Source organism: Dendroctonus ponderosae, unplaced genomic scaffold, assembly GCF_020466585.1.
Source record: "Dendroctonus ponderosae isolate FM_Combo_2020 unplaced genomic scaffold, Dpon_F_20191213v2 Dpon_F_20191213_1, whole genome shotgun sequence".
Taxonomy (NCBI): domain Eukaryota; kingdom Metazoa; phylum Arthropoda; class Insecta; order Coleoptera; family Curculionidae; genus Dendroctonus; species Dendroctonus ponderosae.
The window spans coordinates 7,037,721-7,062,237 of NW_026017110.1; the positions used below are offsets into that span (position 1 = coordinate 7,037,721).

At 35.3% G+C, this 24,517-nt stretch overlaps 2 protein-coding genes across 3 annotated transcripts in view; both read left to right on the forward strand.

Annotated features, from left to right (window-relative positions):
* Window positions 1–3,191, forward strand: part of LOC109533580 (mucin-17) — a 36,062-nt gene extending 32,871 nt beyond the window's left edge. The window contains exon 19 of the mRNA XM_048669476.1: window positions 2,435–3,191. Within this exon, the coding sequence (XP_048525433.1) occupies window positions 2,435–2,524 (90 nt within the window). The 3' untranslated portion in view covers window positions 2,525–3,191. The remainder of the gene's footprint in view (window positions 1–2,434) is intronic.
* A 1,246-nt stretch (window positions 3,192–4,437) lies between these two features.
* Window positions 4,438–21,522, forward strand: LOC109533579 (DNA-binding protein D-ETS-4). 2 transcript variants are annotated; one of them, XM_019898925.2, is made up of 5 exons: window positions 4,438–4,757; window positions 10,547–11,642; window positions 15,665–15,819; window positions 19,560–19,680; window positions 20,282–21,522. In XM_019898925.2, the coding sequence occupies exons 1-5, from the start codon at window positions 4,722–4,724 to the stop codon at window positions 20,617–20,619; spliced, it is 1,746 nt and encodes a 581-aa protein (XP_019754484.2). In that variant the 5' UTR covers window positions 4,438–4,721; the 3' UTR covers window positions 20,620–21,522. The 2 variants fall into 2 exon arrangements, with proteins under 2 accessions (XP_019754484.2, XP_019754485.2); XM_019898926.2 differs by lacking the exon at window positions 4,438–4,757 and adding an exon at window positions 9,630–10,408.
* The last annotated feature ends 2,995 nt before the right edge of the window (window positions 21,523–24,517 follow it).

The window sequence follows — 24,517 nt, forward strand, 5'->3', positions numbered from 1 at the left end:
TTTTTAATGGAAATTTTCTAGGAACGTGGTCCCACTTTTAGCTCAAATGCGCTGGAACTTTGTCGCAACAGTTTTTTAATTATAAATCAATTAATTTCTGGCAAACCGTTCAAATCCTTATTAAAAATATAGACACCTGCTACTCAAACTTAGGAATTCATTAAAAACTGTCTGATGATGACCTGCAAAGGAAACGTTCAGACTTTCACGTTTTAAGCGTTATTTCGCGACGATTACAGTACCGGGAAGGGCTTCAATTAAGTGGTTTAAAAAATGAAAATGCTTTCTAAGAGTGAATGTTGAAAGACATCTTAGCAAAGATGGAAAACTCAATAATTAAAAAAAAAATTCCTGATGACGGTAACAAATTGAAACTCGTAAGAACTCACTTTTTGCTGTAAAACGCTGTCGTATTGAATTCTGCCTAGTTTAGTTTCCAAAACACTTCCTACTAAACTTAGCAATTTGAACCTATAAATTCGAAAATATAAGAAGCACGCCTGATGATAACCACTATCCGAAACTTTCAGAGCTTCACGCTTCAAGAGTTTTTAGGCCAAACAAAGTAGCAAACACCTTGAATAATTCAAGTTAATTTATTTACCTATCCGAAAAAGCGACACTTGAAAGCTGCGGTAAAAATCATGGAAAAACTTAAGAATTCATAAAAAAATCCTTGATTATGATAACAGATTGTAAGTTGCAGAACTTTTAGAACTCACTGTCTGCTATCAAACGCCGTTTCGCATTGGATTCTGCCTAGTTTAGTTTCCAAAAAACTCCCCACTAAACTTATCAATTTGAATCTATAAATTCGAAAATACAAAAAGCACGCCTGACGATGACCACCATCCGAAACTCTCAGAGCTTCACGTTTCAAGAGTTTTTAGGCCAACGTAGAAAACACCTTGAATTAATTCAAGTAAATTTATTTATCTGGCCGAAAAGTGACTCTTGAAAGCTGCGGTAAGGAACACGGAAAAACTCAAAAATTCATAAAAACATCCTTGATTATGATGACAGATTGTAAGTTGCAGAATTTCTAGAACTCACTGTCTGCTATCAAACGCCGTTTCGTATTGAATTCTGCCTAGTTTAGTTTTCCAAAAAACTCCCTACTTAACTTAGCAATTTGAATCTATAAATTCGAAAATACAAAAAGCACGCCTGATGATGACCACCATCCGAAACTCTCAGAGCTTCAAGTTTCAAGAGTTTTTAGGCCAAACAAAGTAGCAAACACCTTGAATAATTGAAGTAAATTTATTTATCTGGCCGAAAAGTTACTCTTGAAAGCTGCGGTAAGGAACACGGAAAAACTCAAAAATTCATAAAAACATCCTTGATTATGATGACAGATTGTAAGTTGCAGAATTTTTAGAACTCACTGTCTGCTATCAAACACCGTTTCGTATTGAATTCTGCCTAGTTTAGTTTTTCAAAAAACTCCCTACTAAACTTAGCAATTTGAATCTATAAATTCGAAAATACAAAAAGCACGCCTGACGATGACCACTATCCGAAACTCTCAGAGCTTCACGTTTCAAGAGTTTTTAGGCCAACGTAGAAAACACCTTGAATTAATTCAAGTAAATTTATTTATCTGGCCGGAAAAGTGAAAGAGATGAACTAATTCAAGTTCAAATTTTTCAAATTTTTAAACTTCAAAAAAGTGGCCATTGGTATAATATACGATTAAAAACAGGAAAAAGTGGAAAAATTCATAAAAGTTTCTCTGATTACGACACCCAGTTCAAACTTTCAGAGTTGATAGGACACACTTTTTGCTATAAAATGCCGTGTTTCACCACAGAAAGTTCCACCTGAATCTGCTTTAACAACACAAAAAAATCCTGATGGTGCTCTCAACTCCAAAGTTTCATGGCTCACACAACTCATTTTTAGCAATAAATTATATAAAACAGTTTATATCAAGTTATTTTAGCGAAAAAACTATTTTTAGTTTGCAGTTTTTGAGATGATCACTTTTTTGCCAAAGACTCCAAGCGAACAATACATTCATCACAGAGAAAAAAATTGTTAAAGCGCGGAAATTTTTTCAAAATTCTTGGAAAATTAAAGTACGTGAAAATTTTCAGTTAAGAGCAGTTATTTGTAAAGGCCCGATTTTGCGACTGGACTGTCACTAAAAATTTGGAGAAAATGAAGACAATTTGCTTCATATTCGTATAAACGAAAAAGACCGTATAGAAATTTTTCGTTAACCCATATCTCGAATATACATAAACAAACAACTCCTAGTCTCCTAACAAACCTGCAACTACTAATTTCGTTTCTCCATTGTTAGGATCTCGAATAATTCAGCAATCGAGTTTCGAGTCAACGAAAAATTGCATAATCGAGATATTGCAAGCATATAAAACCTTCTTGTCTAATGCTTAGTGCGTTTAGTAATACATTTATTAATTCACAGGGTGCAACTAAAGGGTTCCAAACCCTGATAGGTTCCGGTTCTAGTATGGTAGGCAACATTGCTCAATCATCCAGTGCTGCAAGAGGTTAATTGGGCCTCGAACTTGCGACGAAAGAACCTATTCGAAAAGTGAATTCGAAAAACTTATGTGTATTTATTGTAAGTATGTAAGAAATGTAAAAGTTTTCCAGCCTAAATAAAAATGACAAAAAATCACCTCCTAGTCAACTAACAATGATAATTGCGAAATTAACTGACCAGTTTCTGCCAATGTATTTTTCCACTATCTTGCAAACCATACGATTGTGAGGATGTATGCTTTTATTACTATAATCAATGTATAGATTTTACGGTCTCCTTGCAACAAACAGCATCGAGGAGTTTTCGGAATTGGTTTCCGCATAATTAAATTAACAATTTGTTAAGGTTGTTATTACGAACGACTTGTTTTTGTTCCCTTAACAATAGATCGTGATATATAGAAATATTACAATCCTGTTGTTTATAGTCGCATGTTTCTGTATATTACGATGCCATGATCAATGTAGATATATAGACACTATTTTAGCAATTTATTTGTCGCTTACTTTGTGAATCGATGTCTTTTACCTTTTTTTAATTTTATTTTATTATCGGTCTGCTTTCTTATTTGTATTGTACATAGACCTGAACAGTTTTTCTTGTAAATTAAATTTCCTCCTTTTCTGTATGATATATGTAATGTGTAAAATGTAAATAGAGATTTTAATAATTATGATTGACTGTTGGTTTTTACTTCTATTTCTCCTTATTTGCCCATTGAATTCCATGATTTTTCTGAAATGCCACAAAAATCTGATTATTCCAGCGCCTATTTTCTGTTCACTGGATCGAAAAGTTGCAGCATTTTTTCGATAATTTTGGCATTCCAACTACCCAGAACGTGTGTGTTGTCGCACATGCAACTGAAGCAGAAACACCGATCAATCATGTTCCAGGACATTGTAGTCAGAGCAATTAATATCAGCGTGTGCATACAATAAATCAAAAGTATGCATAAAATCTAGTAAGTTTTAGTCTGGGCGATGTGGAGGAATTACAAAAAAAAATATTTTCTCTTGCGCTACTCTTCATTCCATAGTTTGTCATTATATTCGCTTCCGAAAAACACAATTGCCTTGATAGCTTTTGGAGACTTTTTTCAGTTTCATATTCCTTTGATTGTGCTCCAGTTTCTGATTGTTTTGCGTCTACGCTTCTTTATCCTGATCTTGTATTTGCTTCATTTTCTCAGTTCGTCACTGCTTTCTCTTTTACCATCGTTTAGTTCTGGTTACATTCACTTAATTAAAATCCAGACGTTTTCATAAGTTTTTCTCAGTTTTGCTTACATAAACTTTATATTCATTAATATCATCCATGTTTACCATTAATTTTCATCGTTGCGTTTTGTTTCTTTTGCGTTCTTCATCTTCTTAGTTCTCCAGTTTGCCACTATCTTCTTCCAAAATCACTAATAAAACAGCCCAGACTAAAAATTGAAAATTTATACCTTGTTAATAAGAAACGCCCACGAATCTGTTGTTCAAGCATGGATTTTCCACTATTTGCAATGGTAAATATGTATCGATTGCTATTGGAAATTACGTAAGAATAAATGATCCAAATGACCGAATGAATATTCAATCTCGGACTGGGATGTCCACTTAGATCACGGCTGTTGCAACTTTTATTTTGTTTGATTAAGCTGATCAGACGCCGGAACTAAATGGAAATTATTTTTAGCCAAGAAAAACCCTGGGTTTCAGGAGTTTTTCGTTTAGGGTAAATTACCTAAAAGAAATATGGCAATAATCCAGACCCAAAAGAAACAAAACCAGACTTTAAAGATCAACAAGTTGCATTCTTGAAATATCTGCATCTGCATAGGAGTGTCCATACCAACTTATCCGCGGTTTATCTGAGACGAAACAAACCGAGTCTTAACTAGCAACTGTTTTTTGTATAATCTTTCACTTGTTTCTTGTTCTATACGAGCCAACTGGATTCGAGTGAGGCCAGCGTTGCTGAAAGTAGGCCGAGCCCAGTAGATCTACCATCGCGTAACATTCATCGTCTAAAGCTCGAACTGCGCGGATTGTAGCAGATTTGCGCATATTGTTATTCAATTTTTTGCCATCAAGTGTTTTCTCTCAAGAAAATTGTGCTTTTGGTTCGGTTGTTGCGGCTTTTCCGGCACCGTTAATGGTGGATTCTGATCGGAAAAAAGAGTTTTAGCGGCGTGTTTTTCAAACTGATCTCAAAGACTATGGTGTTGGGCGATCGGCACACTGCCATGGAGTCGGTAAGTTGTTAAGCAAGATCTACGGCTTAGAGTTTTTGCACCAAAAAAATATATTGCTAATACTAAAAAAACTTTAATCAATCCAAGCTGGATGCAGGAAATGTTTCGTCCCAAGAGGATTTAGCGGAGCTTCAGGTTACTAAATCTTCCACCGCTCGTTGGGTTTTACACTTGTGTCTTTTGCTTCTGGTTAATAGTTTGGAAGTAGCCACTGGCCATTCCTCCAGAATATTGGCACAGAAAAACTGATTTGACTGCATGCATTTATATAATCTCTAACATGTAATAAAAGATAACAGTTTTGCATGTTTGTTTAAAACAATTCGGATAAATCGGCTTGTCAGCTCGATTAATTGTTACTAATCAACTTGACCAAATATTGTTGCGACACAGCGACTTATTCAAAAATATATTCAATCTGAATTACATAAACAAGTCAAAGGGGTTATCACTTAGAAACAAACAGAGCACTTTCATCCAGTGTTTTTAATCAAAGATATGTTTTTTTTCTCAATATCAGTGAATACCTGCTTGGTCTCTTACTTTGCCGATCAACTGTTTACGGTGATACTGCGAAAACAGTACGCTAATCGGTCTTACGTGTTCTTTTGGAAAAACCTACCAGCCTTGAAAGCTGACAATTATCTTTCTCTTTTGAGCAAGCGGCAAGCGCAACTCTGCGCTAGCACTAGCAGAAGACAATCTTCGGCGTTTCTTGCCATTTATTGAAAAAGGATTGGAGAATATTCGGATTTTTGTTCTGTAAAAAGTTGTCTGTATTTTTTCATTTCGCTCCTTAATTGTCATTTATTCCTTTTTTCTGATTTATTTTCCTGACTGCGTGTACTTGTTATAATATTCTTATCTTTTCTGGGTCTCAGTCAAAGTGTGAAGTAAAAATTTTGAACATCGTTTATTTCATTACGTTTCGGCTAGACAACAGCGCCATCATCAGATTTAAAATTTACACAAACTCATGATTAGTAAAAATCAACGTTCTTTTAGGTCTTTGAATTCTTGAAACCTTAAATTTGTCTGCTTAAATTGTGTAAATTTTAAATCTGATGATGGCGCTGTTGTCTAGCCGAAACGTAATGAAATAAACGATGCTCAACATTTTTACTTCACACTTTGACTTATACCCAGGAAAGATAAGAATATTGCAATCATTATTTTCTTTGTTTTTGCTATTTTCATTTCTGTCCTCCTATCGGCATTTACTTGCAACAGGAGCTTGATGTGCTTTTCTCAACATTTTCATCCGAAACATTATTTTGTTGTTTCTCTAATTTTTGTCCATTAAATTGTATTTAGCCAAATTTATTTTGTCCAAACTTTTGCCTAAGCTGCTTCAAGAGGTAGAAATTGAATAGTTTTTCTTCACCTGTTTTCATCTCACTAAAGATCTTCGCTATTTTCTTCCTCGTTCTTGTCGCTGATTTGTTTTTTTTATACACAGGCTTATATTGGATAGCAGATACAAACTCAATCAAATTCTTACTCAGCTCATTTCCTACTTATTTACTTATTAATTATTTAGCCAATTTATCTGTTAGTTCATTTTTTCCTCTCAATTCTTCTGTTGTCTATTGATTTTTAATCTCTTGTTCATCTTAGCCTCAATATGCTATGTAAGGTGGAAGCTCAATAAAACTTATTTTTGTTTCCGTTTTTCTCCGTCACTTTTTTAAGAGCCGCTGATTTGAGTTTTACTCGATTTGTCGATGATTTTCTCTAGCTCGTCTGCTTTTTAACTTGTGGGCTTTTCTTCAGCTCATTTTCTTTTCATTTACTTGCTTCTCACAGTCCTTTTTTCCTCCAATTTTTTTTCATCTCTTGCTCATCTTAGCCATAATCTGTTTTTATAAGGCAGAAGTTCAATAAAGCACGTTTTTAGTTCTTTCGTCTCCTTTATTTCTTTCGCAACTACTGACTTCTTTTTTGCTCTATTTTTCTTTCATTTCCTCTCGCTCATCTGCTTCATAACTTGTGAAGCAGATAGATAATAGATGATTTACTTGCTACTCGCAGTCATTCGTTTTTTTCTTAATGTTTCTGTTGGTGTCATTTCTTCGTCTCTTGTTCATATTTGGCCAAACCGCTACTTTTTGCTTTCATTCATTTGAAGCCAAGTTTATTCATTTTCAGTTTCTCTTGTTCATCTGCTTCCTTACGCATCTGCTTCAAGCGTGTATACCTACCAGTTGGAATTTTATTAGAGTTTTCATTCATCTCATTTATTTTCAATCACTGTCTTAAAAGTCATTGTTTTCTTAGACTCAATTAACGTTTTTGTTCATCTACTTGTTCACTTTGGTTTCAAACCGTTTCACCAAATCCAAGCTCAATCGAGCGGCTTTTGTCCTAACAAAGGGTATTGTATGTATTTGTATTTATTTCATTGTCTAATTTATGCTCTTTTTCGTCTTGCTGATTTAGTCCTTCACAAAGTAAATTTCAAAAATGCTGACAAACCGAACAAAACTTACTTGGGAAAATTAAGAATAAATAGACCAAGAACAATTATTGCGCGCTGGTGAGACTGACTGTGTCTGTGCATGTAATGGAATTTTTGTACACATTTATATTTAATTTGTTTAAATCAGCGTTCAAGTTAATTAGTCAAGATGCGAGTAAACAGATTAAATATGACAACAGAAAAAACAATTGATGGTTATTTGCACGATTGTTCGAACACCTAAGGAACAATTATAATAATAGCAAATAATTGTAGTTAATTGTATTCTTCCTTCCGGATTTTACCTCAATTTTTAATTTACCAAACCTGACCAGATTACTCGAAAAACATTACGGTAAAAAGCTAAAGAAATAAAACAGGGGTTTCGTCGATTGGAATAAAAACAAATACAGACAGATCGATAAGTATCTGCTCTTATCACAACAACAAGATAAGTTAATTGTAGTTTTAATTACAATTACTAGGAGAGAAAGCCTGCTAATCGCATATCTGGAACGTGTGTGTGATTGGAGAAGATACTTATCTCCAGCCATTAAACTCTAAAAAATTTTTTCTACTTTTTTATAAAGCTACATGGAGTGTATTTGCTTGTTTTTGGCTGTGTTTTTGAACCAAACTTGAACACATTGAAGTAATAACGCATTCGATTCTAATGGTTTTGCCGATTCATTTAGAACAGAAAGCCATTTGCATGCACTAAAATTTTAATATTGCGCAATATTTTCGCAGAGATTAGCGCGCAATTATAATAATGAAAAACGATAAGATTGCCAAAACAGGCTAATAATTCAGTAAAGTCAAACTCAAATCCCACTTTGAGACATGAAATTGAGACCATCATCTGAGTTGGAGTTTTCGCACTTTACACGACTGATTAACGTTTTATTCAACTTTCTCTTTTCTTTCTGTGAAACTGTTAATCGGATGACGTGTTGGGCCGTAGTATTTGGTAAGCGTTTCACCAAATTCCAATTGATTTTTACGTAACGTTATACAAGAATCAACTGTACTGTAACTGCTCAGTTTTTATTGTTTTTCAATTAGTGCACATTGCCAACCGCAGGATCTATGAAATAACTGCGTTCAAAAAGCGTGCAATTCGGTCAAAAAATTACTGCAAAATTGAGTTTATTTGGAGATCGGAATTAATACAACTTAAGACAGTGGAATTGATTGAAAAACACGCGCAAATGTAGCCTTATCTGACCGTGATTTGAAGCAATTGAACTTGATTATTTCATAATGGTTATCAGTTAGGAAGGCGATTTAAAAGAAATCAGTTTTTAGCTGATTTGAGAATCAAGCAACAACAAACGACAAAGATCAACTTTTCAACAGGAATTTAGAGCGAAAACTATTCCGATAATTATAATTTTTGCTTTTGGCCTCCGCCACATCCAGACTTATGTCCACTGGACTTTGAGTTTGCGACAGTTTTCAAACTTTCCAAATCATTGACGACGTTTTTCGAGAAACATCACTTCGAAATCTGCTCTTTCAAACCCACGTCATTACTTGCACAAAATCACATTGAGATTCGTGTGAATCGATGGCGAACTTTAAAAAAAACATTGAATATAATGACGTCAGTCGTGTGCTCAGTACGAAATTCCCCCATGAGAAAAAAATGGCAGCAGGATGGCGGAATAATAATAATACCGGGTCTACCAATCTGGTATGAATTACTGTCGAATCGCGTTCTATAGAGTGAACTAGTTTCGGTAAATCTTCGCTAAAATTCGCCAGAATTTATGGATCTTTTCTAATTTGGTAAGAACATTCAGCTAACTAAATTAAATTATTTTTTTTTCTCATTGAATATTATCGGTTAGGGCCCAGTTGGACCGTTTTCATACATTAAAACAATATTTCCTTGGATATTTTTGGTCTTAGTTTGGCTGAACATTGAAGTTTTTTTGAAGAATATTATATAGACGCTATGGATTTAAGAGTAGAAATGGCTGTAGCAGGTTAATCTTGTACTTTTATTTCGAAGCTGTTTTTTTGTGGTTAAACGAAGCTTCTTCAATGTGAGCAAAGAAAAACGAAAAATATTTTCGTTTTTACAGTTTCCTTGAATAAACTTCGCTGAAGTTAGAAAACAAGAAAGGACATTTAAGAAAATACACAATTTTTTTGCAATTTACTGGGCACCAAACAAGATTAAATCCAGGTACAAGGATTAACCCAAGCCAAAATAAAATTATAATGTTTACACATGAAAAGTGAGCGATTGATGGCGAAAAGATCCAAAAATTTGAATTTTGAATTGAATTTGAAAGCTGGTTTCATAATATCACCCACGCAGATAACGGGCAGAAAAACTGAACTGTAAAATTCTGAAAGAAGTAGACACCAACAAAACAAAAAGATACATAAAAATTTGAATAAAAATTCCCAGGACCAAACGGACATATAAAGGATTAGATGCGAGGACGACACCAAAGTGATCGCACATGCACCAGCAGCTAGCAAATATTCAACGCAAGATTAACCAAACTAGTAGCACTCCCTGTACGTTTTATGATCTTAAACTTAAAACATTAGTCAGATATCAAGGTGAGCAAAAATACCTTGTTATAGCAAAAAGAGAGGGAAGGATGGAAAAACCGTGACACCGAACAAGGACAGGAAGTGTTTTTGATTTTTTTTCGTACGTAACGTGCAGAATCACGTTGTGCGTAAGAACATTACGTCCGCATAGTGGTGATGTGGCGATCTTGATTACTGCAGATTTTTGGGGTGCTACTCGACGTGCTTTAACTGGTAGGCGATTTAATGGAGAATCATCCTGAAAACAGATGCGGAACTTTGCGGACTGTTTGCGTTGAACTGAAAACTTTAAATTTAGATTCGACATACGCAGATTTAGTTTAAAGGAAAATAAATAATCGCCGAACCGATAAATGGCGAACATATTACATAAATACGAACGTCAAAAGCTCGACCGGTCTGTTTAGATCCCTGCCTTAATGTAACAAGTGTGTTTGAAGTTGCTTCCATAAATAAATTACTATAAGTGATTGCAAGCAGAGTGTCAACGCGATTATTACAAAACCCATTCAGTGTCCCATTGTCTTCTCGTTTATTAACACTTTGTTATTGCAAAGATTCACCTTTTCAGGTTCAATAGTGTAATCAATGTTTTTAATGTGAATTAGTCTGCTACGCTGTAAGTCATGTTTCAAAATCCTTTTCAATTTGTCTCCAATTTTCATTCTCCTACTATTCGTCTTGGTCTAAACCATCTTTTTCTAGTCCCAAACTTATCTGATTATCAAAAATCTGATCATTTGCATTTGTGTTTCAGATGCCACAAACCGTTCCATCTGCAGGATTTACCCCGCCGTGCGACTACAGCAACTTTGCGGAAAACTTTGACTTGTCGCTGTTGCCTGGAGGCGACCAACCGCTATCCTCAACCATCCAGTTTTTCCCCACATTGCCGGAAAAGCGCCCGTCGATACAGCCAAAGATTTTCACCACCTTCTACCCCAGCTCGCCCGAAAACCAATCGACCAGCTCCGATAGTGAGTTCCAGTCGGATTTCCAGCCAGATTTCCAGAAGCTGTTGGGCGATAATAAGAAGTATCTGTCTCCTCAATCGCCCATTCATCTGGAAGTGCCTCAGACCAGTGCTGTTGGACAGCAGGCTGGATCCAGATCGTTGTCTCCATATTCGCCTAGCTCGCAAGGCCTGTTGTCTCCTAATGATCAGTTTGGAGCCTACCGGGAGCAGACGTTTTACCCCAGTTCTCCAGAGTATTCACTGTATACTGGAAGTCCTTCTTCTGTCTACTCCAAGTCGTCTTGCGAGGATTTTCTGCAGACTGGCTACATCAAGGAGGAGGTTCTGAACAACTCCACTTCTCCGCTGCCCAACCTAGTCTCATTCGGGATTAAGGAAGAGAACTATTTGGCAAGCTTTAACCTTTCCTGCCCAGTTTCTCCGGCCATATCTAACTACTCCAGTGTTTCATCTCCTGAGCAAATCCCAAAGCAAGCCGATCTGGCCTTTGAGCCTCTGAAGCAAATCAAGCAGGAAAGCACTGTGGACTTTAGTGAAATCTTGGGCGACTTGCAAAACAATGAGACACTCAGAGGACTTCTGAGCCAAAAACCCGAAGAACAGCTTCTCCAAACCGTACCTGACACACCAAAGGACCATCAGCTGCTCAGACAGTTCCTCAGAGACACGACGTTTCAGAAAAAATTCAACGTCCATCCCATCGACTTCACTTTCGTTAATGGAGACATCAAAATGGAGGAACCAGACCAGGAGGACCTTATTATGGGCTGTGACGAGCAAATTTCACGCGAAAGCATCGAACCAGTGCTCAGTTTAGCCATTGAACAGATGAGGAAAGACGTGGATGATACTTGCACGCTATTGGGCATCTCTCCTGGTAAGTGTTTAAATGCAGAAACCTTGAGTCGCTCATTTAACATATTCTTGGGCAATGTGGACTGATTTACTGGCCGATGAACAGTTAGGAATGACGGCTTTTAAAAAATGTTAAACAGTTTTTTGTGCTTAATGTGAGCGTGGTCACGTCTTGGCAATTTCCAGAGTAATGCAACCTTTGCAAACTGCCTCATCGTGGCTTAAACTAATGGGTTTCCATTATTTTAAATGGCGTTTGCTACACTGATATTGAGCATTTGTTAACAGGGAATTAAGTTTGTGTCTGCTTTGTGGGAAAAAGCAGTGTATTCAATTGGAAGTCGAAGATAGTGATTAGGTAAAAACGGGCAAAATTTTGAAAAAAACAGAGCTTGGAGTGGAAGGGAAGAAGTTACAATACTTCTTGGGAAGAAAAGTTTCTTGTTTAAGACTTTTATTTAAAATTAGTAGCCCTTAGTGGTTTATGTTGGTTGATTTCGCTCTGATAACGACACCATTGGACGTTTATTGGTCATTTACGGTTAGAATCTTTTGAACCAAGAAAATTATTCGCTTTAGGCTTAGAAACAACATAATTGAGGCGCTCAAAAGTATTCCTGCTATGGATCGGAACATTGCACAAAAAATCTGCGTTTACCTGGCATTGATAGTTGAACACTCACGGTCAGAGCAATTTTACAAAATCTTTAATTAAATGATTGACATTCAAAATCAACATTTTTTGTCTCATCTGGAAGAACAAAACTTTTCAAACTATTATCGGCATCAATTCTCTGTTTTTGATTCAAATATTCTGTATGTTCATTACCTTCGCAGACACAATCTTCTTCAGTGCTGTTCTATATCGTCACCATCTTCTCCTAGATTCTTTAAGTTACATTTTGCCCATTTATCTGAAGGATTATTCTCAGTTTGGCTCATCTAGAGGAATAACATTTGTCCAAATAATAGGTGCTTCACATGCCTATTCTTCTTCCAAATGTCCTACGTGTTCATCAACTTTGCTCTTATTCTTCTGAATTTGCCTCATTTTTTCCCAAACCAAAATTGGATAAAATCTCAAAGAAATTCCCTTTTACTAGGCATTGATGTAGCTGATAATCGCTTACTGTTCAGAGCTAATTTTCAAAACGCTTTTTTGAAAATTTTGCTGTAGAAAATAAATGAATACCAAGTTCAAGCATTGAAGACTATTAACGCATTAGGGCCAGGTCGAACTGCTAAGTTTTAATTAAATTATAATGATTCCATCCAGTAAGAAGCAGTTGTAACCGATTCCTTAATTATGGGAAAAGCTCGGGAAGCTTCCAAAATATTTATTCGGTGATTGCGGATAATTTTGCTAATGAATTGAAAATGTGATTTCTCTGATTATACTGTGTAAACATTTGGAATCTCCAAATCATGATCATGTATCAAAACAGTGAAAATTCAGTAGGTGATAATCTAATCGGCTAATTGTAGGTGGTCGGAAACTGCGTAGCGTTCTGAGAACAAACCTTATCAGCCTAGCCAAATATAGGCCTCAATTCCACTGTTAAGTGGATACTCTTGTAACACGCGCTATTGTTAAGAGTTTTTTTGTCAACAGGCTACCGAAGACGTAAACAGCCAATAAAAACTTGTCTCAAATAGGGTGTGGTTTTGGTTCGAAGGCCAGCAGTTAATTTGCCGAATGGTTTGCTGTTTTTTCGCTAATTCACCGAATAAATCTGTTGTTGCTTCAAACAACAAACCGCATCTTTGCGTCTAGTTTGTGAACTTTTCTGCCTGTGGAGCTCAAATGGCGCCAGCTTCTACAGATCTATAGATCTACATACATAAACAATCAGTTCCAAGAACCGCCTTAAACAATCCGAATAGCTTCCAGTTATTTCTTTATACCGACAGTGGGTGGAGCAGTTCCATAAATAACTTCCTATTGTTATTATTTATATTGAGAAAAAATCGAAAACAGCCATTTCATAATAATGTATGGGCGCGGTCAGCAACTACTACTACTAGAGGATATAGATTGTATCGCGTTTTTTCATATCCGAAATTTCATGTAGACGGGAAATTGGTTAAATGATATTGTGATTTGGCACTTATTCAATGCTACTCGTTAAGTTTTTTTCCTTTTAAAAGCCAATTGATTGTTTTATTTAAAGCTCTTTTGTGGGTTTGGTCAAGTGAAAGATTACTATACTAGAATTAAACATTTTTTACTGAGGTATGCAATTATTCTTGCGGGGCTCTGATTTTCAGCATTACGACTGAGCCTTAATGAACCTTAATTATTTAAATTTCAGCTTTTATTGTCGCAAATGTGGCATTTTCGATATGGTCTTTTAGGGCTTCATGCAAATTTATCGACAATAGAATGCCTACGCAATCTGTAAGGGAATTTCCAGTGCATTATTAATTAGAGTCAATTAGAGCAAAAAAATCACACATTTCTCAAACAGGAGTGTTTCAAGGCAATTTCTCAGGGCCGTAGTTATTTATTTTTCATGTTAAAGACACTCCTGAGTGGTTTAATGGTAATCTTACTAAACTATGTGCTAATGAACTTGGGAAACTCTATTCAATTTGCGTTAAGACTTCAAAAGTTTATTGCCAACTATTTATTATACTTAGTGAGGAAAGGCCAGCAAATTTAAATCAAATTAAGCAGGTAATCGTCAATAAATTGATAAATGATTGAAAAAAATCCACGCGGTTAAGCTTTTAATAGTTTTCTAGTTTAATTTCTTTGCTAGTGTTTATTATTTTGCGTTTGTTACTTTGCATTTTTCGCCGCTTTTGCCCATTTCCTTGTTGCTCCGTCTGGAACATTTATTGCGCTTTCAACCTCAAGTCGATTCTCTTTGATGTTTCACTGTCGCAATTTTTCTGATTATTTGTTTTGCTTCGTTGGTGTATTTGAGAAAATGTTCAGTTTCTTGAAATTTTTTTTGGAAAATCAATTGCATAAAAAAGTTTGCGCTTTGATACTATACAATTTTGTTTAAGTATTAATAACGAAAAAAAGGCGGCTTTTTATAAGATCTATGCATTCGGTGGCATTTCGCCATTTTGCTCAACAACCACTTGTTTAACAAAAAATTCGCAAGGGACAAAACATGGTTTAAATTGAATGAAATTTTCCAATTCAGTCCATTTTAAAAAATTCAAAAATAACAAGCGTTTTGTGGCTTGAACGACAGGAAATCCGACGAAAAGTTCCACACGGTTCAGTAATTTTGCCTGCAAACAATCTGTTTATGAAAGCAATACGAAAATCATTGACTTAGAAAAAGTTGAAATGAGAGAGCATGATTATTTTTCAAAAACCTCATAACGGCTTCTTTTGCAAATTTTTCTTCTTTAGCATATGTCGTTTTACTAGACATCTGATTATTTAGTTAATTTTTTGCTTTTACAGTCACTTTTTTGCAGCTTTAACCATTTTGTCCGTTTTTTGAATGCTGTGTTTTGCTGGTATACAGGGTGTCAAAAATTAATTAAGTGTGAACTTTGTAATGAACTTTAGTATGCATTCGATCACATTTTGCCCTTATGCTCAAAAACTGCTTGTTTAACAAAAAAACTTGCAGGGAAGAAAACATTTTGGGTTAAATACGCTTTTCAGTGATCTACATAATTTTGTAAAATTCAGAAAATAAACCCACGTTTTGCATTTATCAGTGATTTATAGTGATTCCTAAGTTCAGAACATTCTGTTGCAAACACCCTGTACATGAACGGAAAAGTAACTCAAGAGCTTGACGAAAATGCTCTAAAAAATCATCGAAACTGCAAAAACCGCCTTAATTAGGGATTTTGTAAAGAAAAACCCGAAATTACAACCGACTAAATGCTGCACACTTCGAGCTTTGAACAATGCCACTTTTCCACCCCATTTTCATGGGGAAACCTATTTCAATGCAAATAATATTTAAAAAATTATTCTAAATCAGTTTTCCCTCTAATATCTAAAATCACTTATTAAAAGCCGCGCCTTTTTGTGCCGATTTTGTGCTTATAAAGCCGCATTTTCAGATCCATCAAAATGGAGCCCTGCAGATGTCCTGTCTTGGATCCGATGGACGTCCAGACAATTCAACTGTTCGGAACCGGTAGCTGAAAGTTGGGACATGTCCGGTACAGACTTGTTGGCGCTATCGGAAAAGGACTTTACTAGCAGAGCTGCACAGGTAAATACAAGTTGTTTTGCATACTTGTGAAAAATTATCGCATGTAATGGCGAAACGCCATTAAAACCTTATAAAACATTTATCAGATTTATCTAGCTCTTTGACCTAAATACCGACAGAACACACCTTAAACGCGATGCAATAAATAATGTGGCCTTAGGGCGATTGTGTTGGTTGCAAGTGATAATAATTGTTGGAAAATGAAAATGTGTTTTCTCAGTTCATAGATTTACGCACGTAAATGCCTAAATTTGTCGGTGATTACATCAAAATCTATTTATTAATTAAATAGTTTGCCATGAAACTAGTTTGAAACGTACAATTCTTTCATTGAACAAAGAAAAACTGTGAGTCACTTCACTGAATAATTACCATTAACTGTTGCTTAATAAGTGAGCAGCATTAAGCTTCAATCGTTCGCAGGATTAAAGCAAAGCTAACAAATCCGATCTTTAACGGGTTTTACCTGGAATTATCAATATCTATTATTGGTAGCGTTTCAATTATGTCATATTTCCTCGAATATTGCCTGAATTCAACCTTTAATTACTGCAATTAAGCAATGATTCAACACGTTGTGTTCTCTGGTTTATTGCGATTTTTGCTCAAACAGTTTTTTCTCAATTATCTATTTCATCTCGCTGGTACCTTTTGAGAAAGTAAGTAAAAGTCAAAATTGCTTTGTTACCAAGTCAACAAATTGCGCATTCCACATTTGAACCTACTCGTTTCTTCTGGCAATGTCGTTCACCGACCTTTAGAAGAATGTCCGCTCGTCGAGTGGGGGATGGAAGAAAGAAGAAATTTATGTTTGTATATATTTAAAGGAGAAAGTTTTGGTTCTTCGCGACCCACATTCCTAATCGAAAACCACATGGAATTCGTTTTATAGGCGATTTTCCGCGCCTTGTTGCAAATTGGCTCGTAAAAAACAATACCACTGCGTCATACGGTTTACATGTAGATCATGGTACGGTATTTTGCTATTGTTTTGCGTAATCCCTATAAGATCAGTGGAAAGTTTTATGTAATTTCATTAGCTAAATTCTCTTTAACCATCGCAGAGGAACCGACCTATAGAGCCTTAGAGACAGAATCTGCAATTTTATTTATTTTATTTTTGCCTCAGGCTGGCGATTAAGACTGTGAGATTTAATTATGTACTAATAGCATCGATTTAAATGCTAGATAAACATACAAGAATGTAAATAGTCTTCTTTCTGAGAACCAAATTTTACACACATTTCACAAATTTGGCTGGCAAAACAGGCTTTACAAGTTGGAAAGTATTAAAAATGTTGCTCAGTTCTTGAAGCTAAAAAATAGTTGTTGAGCAATAGAAACGAAAACTCCGCAAGTAAAATTAACAACAAAGCTGTTGTAATATTTGTAAGCTTTTATTCACGTTGATTTTTCGTTTTAAATTCCACGAGAATAATAAATAACTGTTACCTGCCGTCTGCTACCTGTTAATTTGGATGACCCACATCTTTTCCAGTGCTGGTAGAAATGAAAAGTAAAACCGAAATCGCTGCCTTCCAAGAAAGATGATGCCATTTAGCACACGATTTTTTTTGCAAAAACCTGCTGAATAACGCTTGAGAATTTATTTTAGTAATATTTATGCATTATTTTAATTATTACTTTTTATTTTCTTGAAAAGGCTCAGGATTATTAAACTATTCAGACATCACATTCGTTTTTTATTTCAACAAAATACCATTATAAACAAAGAAAATTTGATTTTTTAAATTATTATTTTATGGTTTTCGGTTTTCATTACCAATATTGTTTTTGTGTATTTTTTGTGTTTTGTTTTTACTATAGTCTCCAATATGTCGGCAGGAATGTTGGTGGCTTGAAAATTAGTTTGTTTGCATCAGTTCTTTTGGCAGACTTTGTTTCAATATTTTATAACTCAACTATTAAATATCCCAGAAAGGAATCATCTGTATCACTGGATCGACAACAAAGCGTTCTAGTTAAGCGTAAAGTTTCATATTTCTTATCCATTCGCTGATTTTTTTACAATTTTTCGAAAAGCCTGTTGGCCACCAGTAAGGTTCAAGAAAATTTGTAGGTTTGATTTTTATAATTAATCACTTAACAACCAAAATCTTCAGAACTCTGACCACCATTAAATAGCAGAAGGTGCACTCTATGCGTGCAGTTTTCGTGGTTTTGAACCGTGTTTTGGCTGATTTTTAGCATATTTTCAAAAATACGCTTCAAAACTTGTTCATCTGGGTCAGTTCATTTTGAATACTCTGGTTCAATAATAATTTCACCCCAAAAAATCTTCGAACGATGGTTTTAGCATAATTTTAAAGAAAAATTGATTGGATTGGAGAAACTTTTTTGACTTAAAAATAATCTGCCAGATAACTTCCTTTTACGTTGCTCAGCAAACTTTGCGGACCTGAATTCAGTAATTAATTTCCATTTGTAACTCAACAGTAAAAGTAAACAGTAAAATACCATTTGTAACTCAACAGTAAAATACCATGGTTGTTACACCATTAGATAGCGAAAAGCACTGGCTATTACTGATAAAAGTTTCACTTTTGGGTGTCGATTGGGCAATTTGTGGCAATTTTTTGAAAATCGGCATGCCAACTCGTTTGTTCGCTTCAGAAAATTCTGCGTGCGAGAATTAAGTCCGCAACACATAATTTACCAAAAGCATTCATTTTTGCACTAAAATATAACAGAAAGCAGGTGCTATACTTGGCGTAATTTTAGTTGAAACCTGCTTGGAAACATGCACTTTGCCAGCACCAGCTTATTTTCAAGACTTTGTTTAAATAATTAATTAGTCAACACCTTGATTTTTTGACAATTTGCCGAAAATCAGTTTTACTGATTGCTTGTTTGCTGCAAATCGCCTGGTTGCTTCCGAACATTATGCGTCCTTTATTTCGTTAATTAATGTTTCAACAACGAACTTTTCCAAAGCATGATTTTGAACAAAAAATAGAACAATGCGTGCTGAATGGATGCCTGGATTTTCATTTAAATGGCTTATGTGGACAATTTTTGACGTCATCAAATCGGCTTGAAAAAATTATTCTTTGCGTACATCAGCTTATTGTGCATACCTTGTTTGGAAAACTAATTAGTTAGCTACCAAATACCTCAGAAGGTTGCTTTTTATACCCTTGTATAGAACAAATTACTCACCATTCGACTGGAAAGTTTCAGTTTTATAATTCTTTTGGTGAATTTTTGACCATTTTGCTAAAATCTTCGCAATATCCGCTTTGGTTATTACAGCAAAAAAATTGCAGTCTTGACTAGGGTAATTAATTTTTCAAAAATAGAACATCCTAAAGTAGTACACACGTATTTAGACAAAAAACCTTTTCTATCTATTCTGCACTAATTGCAACTAGATTTCCATTTTTGGATGATTTGGGGCAACTTTTACTAAATCTGCTTGAACACAGTGTTTGCTCATTTTGTAGACTTTGTTTCAATAATTCAGTAATCCACAACAAATCATCCTAAACTTACGACTTTAGGCTCGTTAGATAGGGAAATGTGAATTTTATTCAGCAACAATATTTCACTTGCGTTATTGTTCTGATGAATTTTTGTGAACTAAACCCGTTTATGGTTTGCTCATTTGCTGCAATAAACTAAATTAGTCTGGCAAATAATTCTGTTAATCCTGCCAACAGGATATTTATCTTAAAGATTAGGGAGAAAGGAGTTAGTCATAATTATGCAATTTGTTTCAGGGTGGCATGATTTTGCACGCCCAATTGGAAATCTGGAAAGCAGCCTATTCGGAGGAGAACCTGAAAAATTGGGTACCAGAAAGCGTGCCCAGTAACGCATCCAGTGGAGATATTTCGGAGGGTGAGCAAACCACTTAAAATTGATTATCGTGGATTCCTGTTAACAAAACAACAACAATTTGAATGCTATAATAAATGCTTTTATAAGTGTTGCGTGACCGAGCAAGCTTTACGATATAACGAGTGGCAATTAGAGGCAGGAATAACAATTTTATTTAACCTTATTACGGGAGAATATAGCACAATAAGAAGATTTTTTCGGTTTCGAGAAACCACATTGCCAACGCCAGCCAAGGCAAACGGGTTCGGCCATTTATATATTTGCCTTTGTTTAAAAATTAGCGGGTTCTCAAGAAAAGCTACTTAGCTAAGCAAACATGCGACTGAAATAGCGCTTACGATTTCAGAGGAAATTACGATCATTACGCGGTTGACCAGCAGAAGCGGTTCTGTTCAAGACGAAAGAAAATCATCAAGATTTGATACTTTTTTTCTAACGAATACCAGAACGGTGACATTTAAGCACGAAAAATCTATATGTAAGTCAAGAGTGGTACCAGCCTCAAGGCCGCTCGACTAGGAGTGGTGCCCCGAAGAGGAAACTGGTTTATCACTTTGTTGTTTGGTCTGCTGGTTTTATTATCCAAAATTTTCTGTTTCAGATGAGGATGACGAGTCGCACCCTCCATCCGACCTGAACAAGCCCAGTACATCTCGCACAGGTTCGCACATTCATCTTTGGCAGTTCCTCAAAGAGCTTCTGTCGAACTCTCAGACGCACGGTTCCTGCATAAGGTGGCTGGACCGGACCAAAGGAATTTTCAAAATTGAAGACTCAGTAAAGGTGGCCAGACTTTGGGGAAAGAGGAAAAATCGGCCGGCCATGAACTATGACAAACTGAGCAGATCAATCAGGCAGTACTACAAGAAGGGTATTATGAAGAAGACTGAACGTTCGCAGCGGCTGGTTTACCAGTTTTGCCACCCTTACAATCTGTAGAGGCTTCACATAAAATACGCTTGGAGGTGAAATCCCAAAGGTTCCAAACAGCAATCGTTGTAGGTCATGTGATCTCATTTTTGCCCTTTTGACAGTGCGGGTTGCTTAAGTGGACTGTTGAGGACACTTCCAAGCCTAATATTAATTGTAATTATGGGGATTAACTAGCGGTTAAGGGTAACTTGGTGTAGGTTTATTGGTACTAGTTGCACTTTGAAGTTATCAAAGTGCTAGAATATCTAGACGAAGTGGGGTATTACCGCTTGCGTCCTGGTATGCGCATTTTGAGCGTGCTTTCGGAAGGTAATTTCCAATTGTTTCAAAATAATTAAAATATTTACCAGCTAGTAAAAAGGCGCCTAAACAACCACAGTCTTGAATGACGGTTTTCGTTTGGAAAACATCCTCGGTGCTCAAGTTTGCCACTTTCGAAGCTCAAGAAGTTTGTTCCAAAAAAACCCGATTTTCCACAGACAGTGAGCTGGTTTTTGCGGTTTTTGGAAACTGGTGATCTTGGTCCCATATATCTATGATATATAATGTAATGTAAGTTCTATGAACGATGAGTTTTATACGTAAGGTTATGTACATTGGAATTGTGGACAATTTTGTATGTCCGCTCTATATTAGTCTCTCTATTAGTCTTTAAGCCAATAATACTCTAAATGGATGTAGATCTGTTGATTTTTTTGTATGTATATTTTACTGATTTTGTATTATCATGACATTTTGTTTTATATATTAACATAAACTTTTATTTATTTATTGAATATTTTAAGGATCTGCGTACGATTCAGCGTTGTAATCATTAATTTTTAGTTATTTATTTTGCTATGTACCTTTTTCACTTTGTCGAATTTTTACCTTCTAGTTTTAAGGAAATACATTTGAAATAACGCTAAATTTGTTTGTATTGATTCATCAACCTAGAACCATCTAAATTAGGAAGCTAAATGAGAAGAATTTTCACAGAATTGTAAAAGATTCGAAATTTTTGCAGACAATTTCGGCAATTCATTAGTCAACAACCGAATATCTTAGAACATTGATTCTGATACCATTGGATGAAGTAAAGAGTTCTCTATTCCGGCGAAATGTTCCATTTTTACCGTTATATTAGCTAATTTTTCTATAATCTTTCTGACTTTTTTTCTATTGCAAAAAACCATGCACACTTAACTTCGATAATTCATTTCTCAAGATCTCAATTTTCGAAAGCTATGATTTTGGCAGCATGATATAGAACAAAGTACGCTCTATACATGCTGTGGTTTCCATTTGAACACATTTTCCGAATTTTTAACAAATTTTGAAAAATTTGTTCGTCGTATGCATCAGCTTATAGTGCAGACGTCGCTACAATATTTAATTAAAGTTTGACTGGTTGACTAAAGGTTGATTTTAATGCTGTTATATAGAGCAATGATAACGCTTTTAAGCAGAAAGTTTCATTTTTGTAATTCAATTCGTGCATTTTTGACAATGTTTCGAAAATCGGCCTGCAAACTTTGTCTGCTTCAAAAAATTCTGCGTACTTGACTTGATAATTTATTTCGCAAAATCTAAATTTTCTAAAGCGATAATTTTAGCGTCGTAAAGTTGAACTTTATAGATGCATCGTTTCCAACTGTATTGTAGAATCGCCAAATTTTTTAATAATGTTTGAAAAATCTGCTTGCAATTGTTCTTTGTATGCATCAGCTTATTGTGCAGACGTGGTTTCAATAATTAATTTGTCAACAACCAAACATGGTAAAAGGTTGATTTTACTGCCATTGTACAGTGAAGAGTGCTCTATTTTACCCAAAAAAATTCAGTGTTGCTGTTATATTTGTGATTTTTTTCACAACTTTCCCAAAAATCTTCCTTACAACCTTTTTGTCTATTACAGAAAATTCTACCGATTTCACTTCGGTAATTAAATTATTAACGTCTGAATTTTATAAAGCGATAATTTTAGCACCCCACAATGGAACAAAGTACGTTCAATAAATGTCGCAATTTCCATTTGTATTCCTCATTTCGTAAATTTAAGACATTTTTGAAAAATTTTGTTTGATTTACGTTTTAGTTTTAAGGAAATACATGAGAAATAACGTAGATCTGTGTGTGTTAATTCATCAACTTTAATTCATCTAAATTAAGAAGTTTTATTAGCAAATCTCCAAAGGTCCGCAGGAAAACCAGATTTGCACCCAATGGAGTCACTAAAGTTTTATCAAAAGTGTTAAGCTTAAGAACCGATTATTTCAATTTTGCCAGTTTTTTATGAAAAACTTGTTTTTTTCATGAGGGTTTTAAACTTTGTATAGCCAAAATCCATTATTGTTAAGAACTTAAAACATTATGTATACGGAAAATGCTCTTTACTCCAGACAAATCCTAGGACAAAAATATTTAGTTAAAATGGCGAGTGAACCTTTTTAACCATCGTTTTATCCTCAGCATCGATTGATCGAAGCTGCAGCAATTTTGGGCGAACTATTAGAATCTGGACAGTTTCCTGGAGAGCACTTCCTGTCTTTGATTTGTGTTTGAAAATTATTTTTTTTTATATCTGCATTTTTGCTTCGTGCTGCCAGTTTTACTTTAGTCTGTTCGCGCGCTTTAACGTACCAACAAACACAAGAACATTCTTCATTTTGGCTTCGGCATTTCCACCATTTTTTCGCTTATACTTCTAGACACCGAATCGTTAAAGTAATTTTCCCATTTTAGAGTACATTTTTTCGGACCCTCCAATGAACATTGCGAGCACTCGACTTTGAATAATCCAGGTACTGAATGTTAAATGAAAGCACAAATTCAATTATCATAAAATCTAGTTAAAGCTGAAGATTGTTTCGAGATAAGAGTCGTTTCCAGCTCATTTCCCGATGAAAAATTCGTTTCCATTTAAAATGAAAATTTTCTTAGGCACATATTTTATCATTTCAGCGGCGCGAAACTCCGAAGATAAGACACCTCAAAACGAAAATTTACATTTTTCCACAATGAAAATCGATCCGACTTTGCCTCTAAAAGAGTATATGTAAATCTGCTCATGAGCCAGTATGCATATCGCAATATTATGTAAATTCCATATTCCTCTCGACACTGATATCTCCATTCTTTTGGGATGCCGACGGAGCTTTCCAGACGCAAAACGCCCACAACTTCATTACCCTCTGGTTTCAAGCAATGTTACTGAGCTAAACTCTTAATGGAACCATTAGACGGCGTCGCAATAGGTCCCAAGGAAATGGGAAAATGGGAAATTACTTTTTATCTTCCATTCCATGCCGAACAAAACAATTTTTCATCGCGCTGCAACCTAATAAAATTTCCCTTCATTGATCCAGTGTTTTAAATCCCGATTTGAAATGTGAAACATCCAGGTAGTTAGCAGCGCTTAAGACAAGCGGACGAGCAATTAGAGTTGTCGCGACTTAATGTGGAAATATTTCAAATTACTCCCGATTACAATACAAAACGGTGCCCATTTAGAATTCCATTTGCAGCCAAATTCGTTGAGAAGAAAATCCAGCTTTTAGTGAAAATTAGAGCTTCGGAACATTCGGAACGAAAGCCTATTTTATTCTGATTTGGGGAGGATAATAAATTGCTGCTTTGCAGGTATCGGTAACTGCTTGATCCGGTTCTACTCCCCCATGTATATATACAAACTGGGGCAGAAATTATTTTTCAGGGTTCAAGTGTTGAAAGAGCTCAAAATTTGGGTTATTTTGGCAACATTTTATGGAGTTGCGAGTGATTTATCCAGTTTTGAGCTCAAGGCTATTGAGTCTTTATTGGCATTTTTTAAATGATTTTTATGTGGAACTGGTTGATATATTTTCAATTTGGTACGCTGTAAAACAAGCAGGCTCTTGAAGCAAAATCCTCAGAACTTCAATAG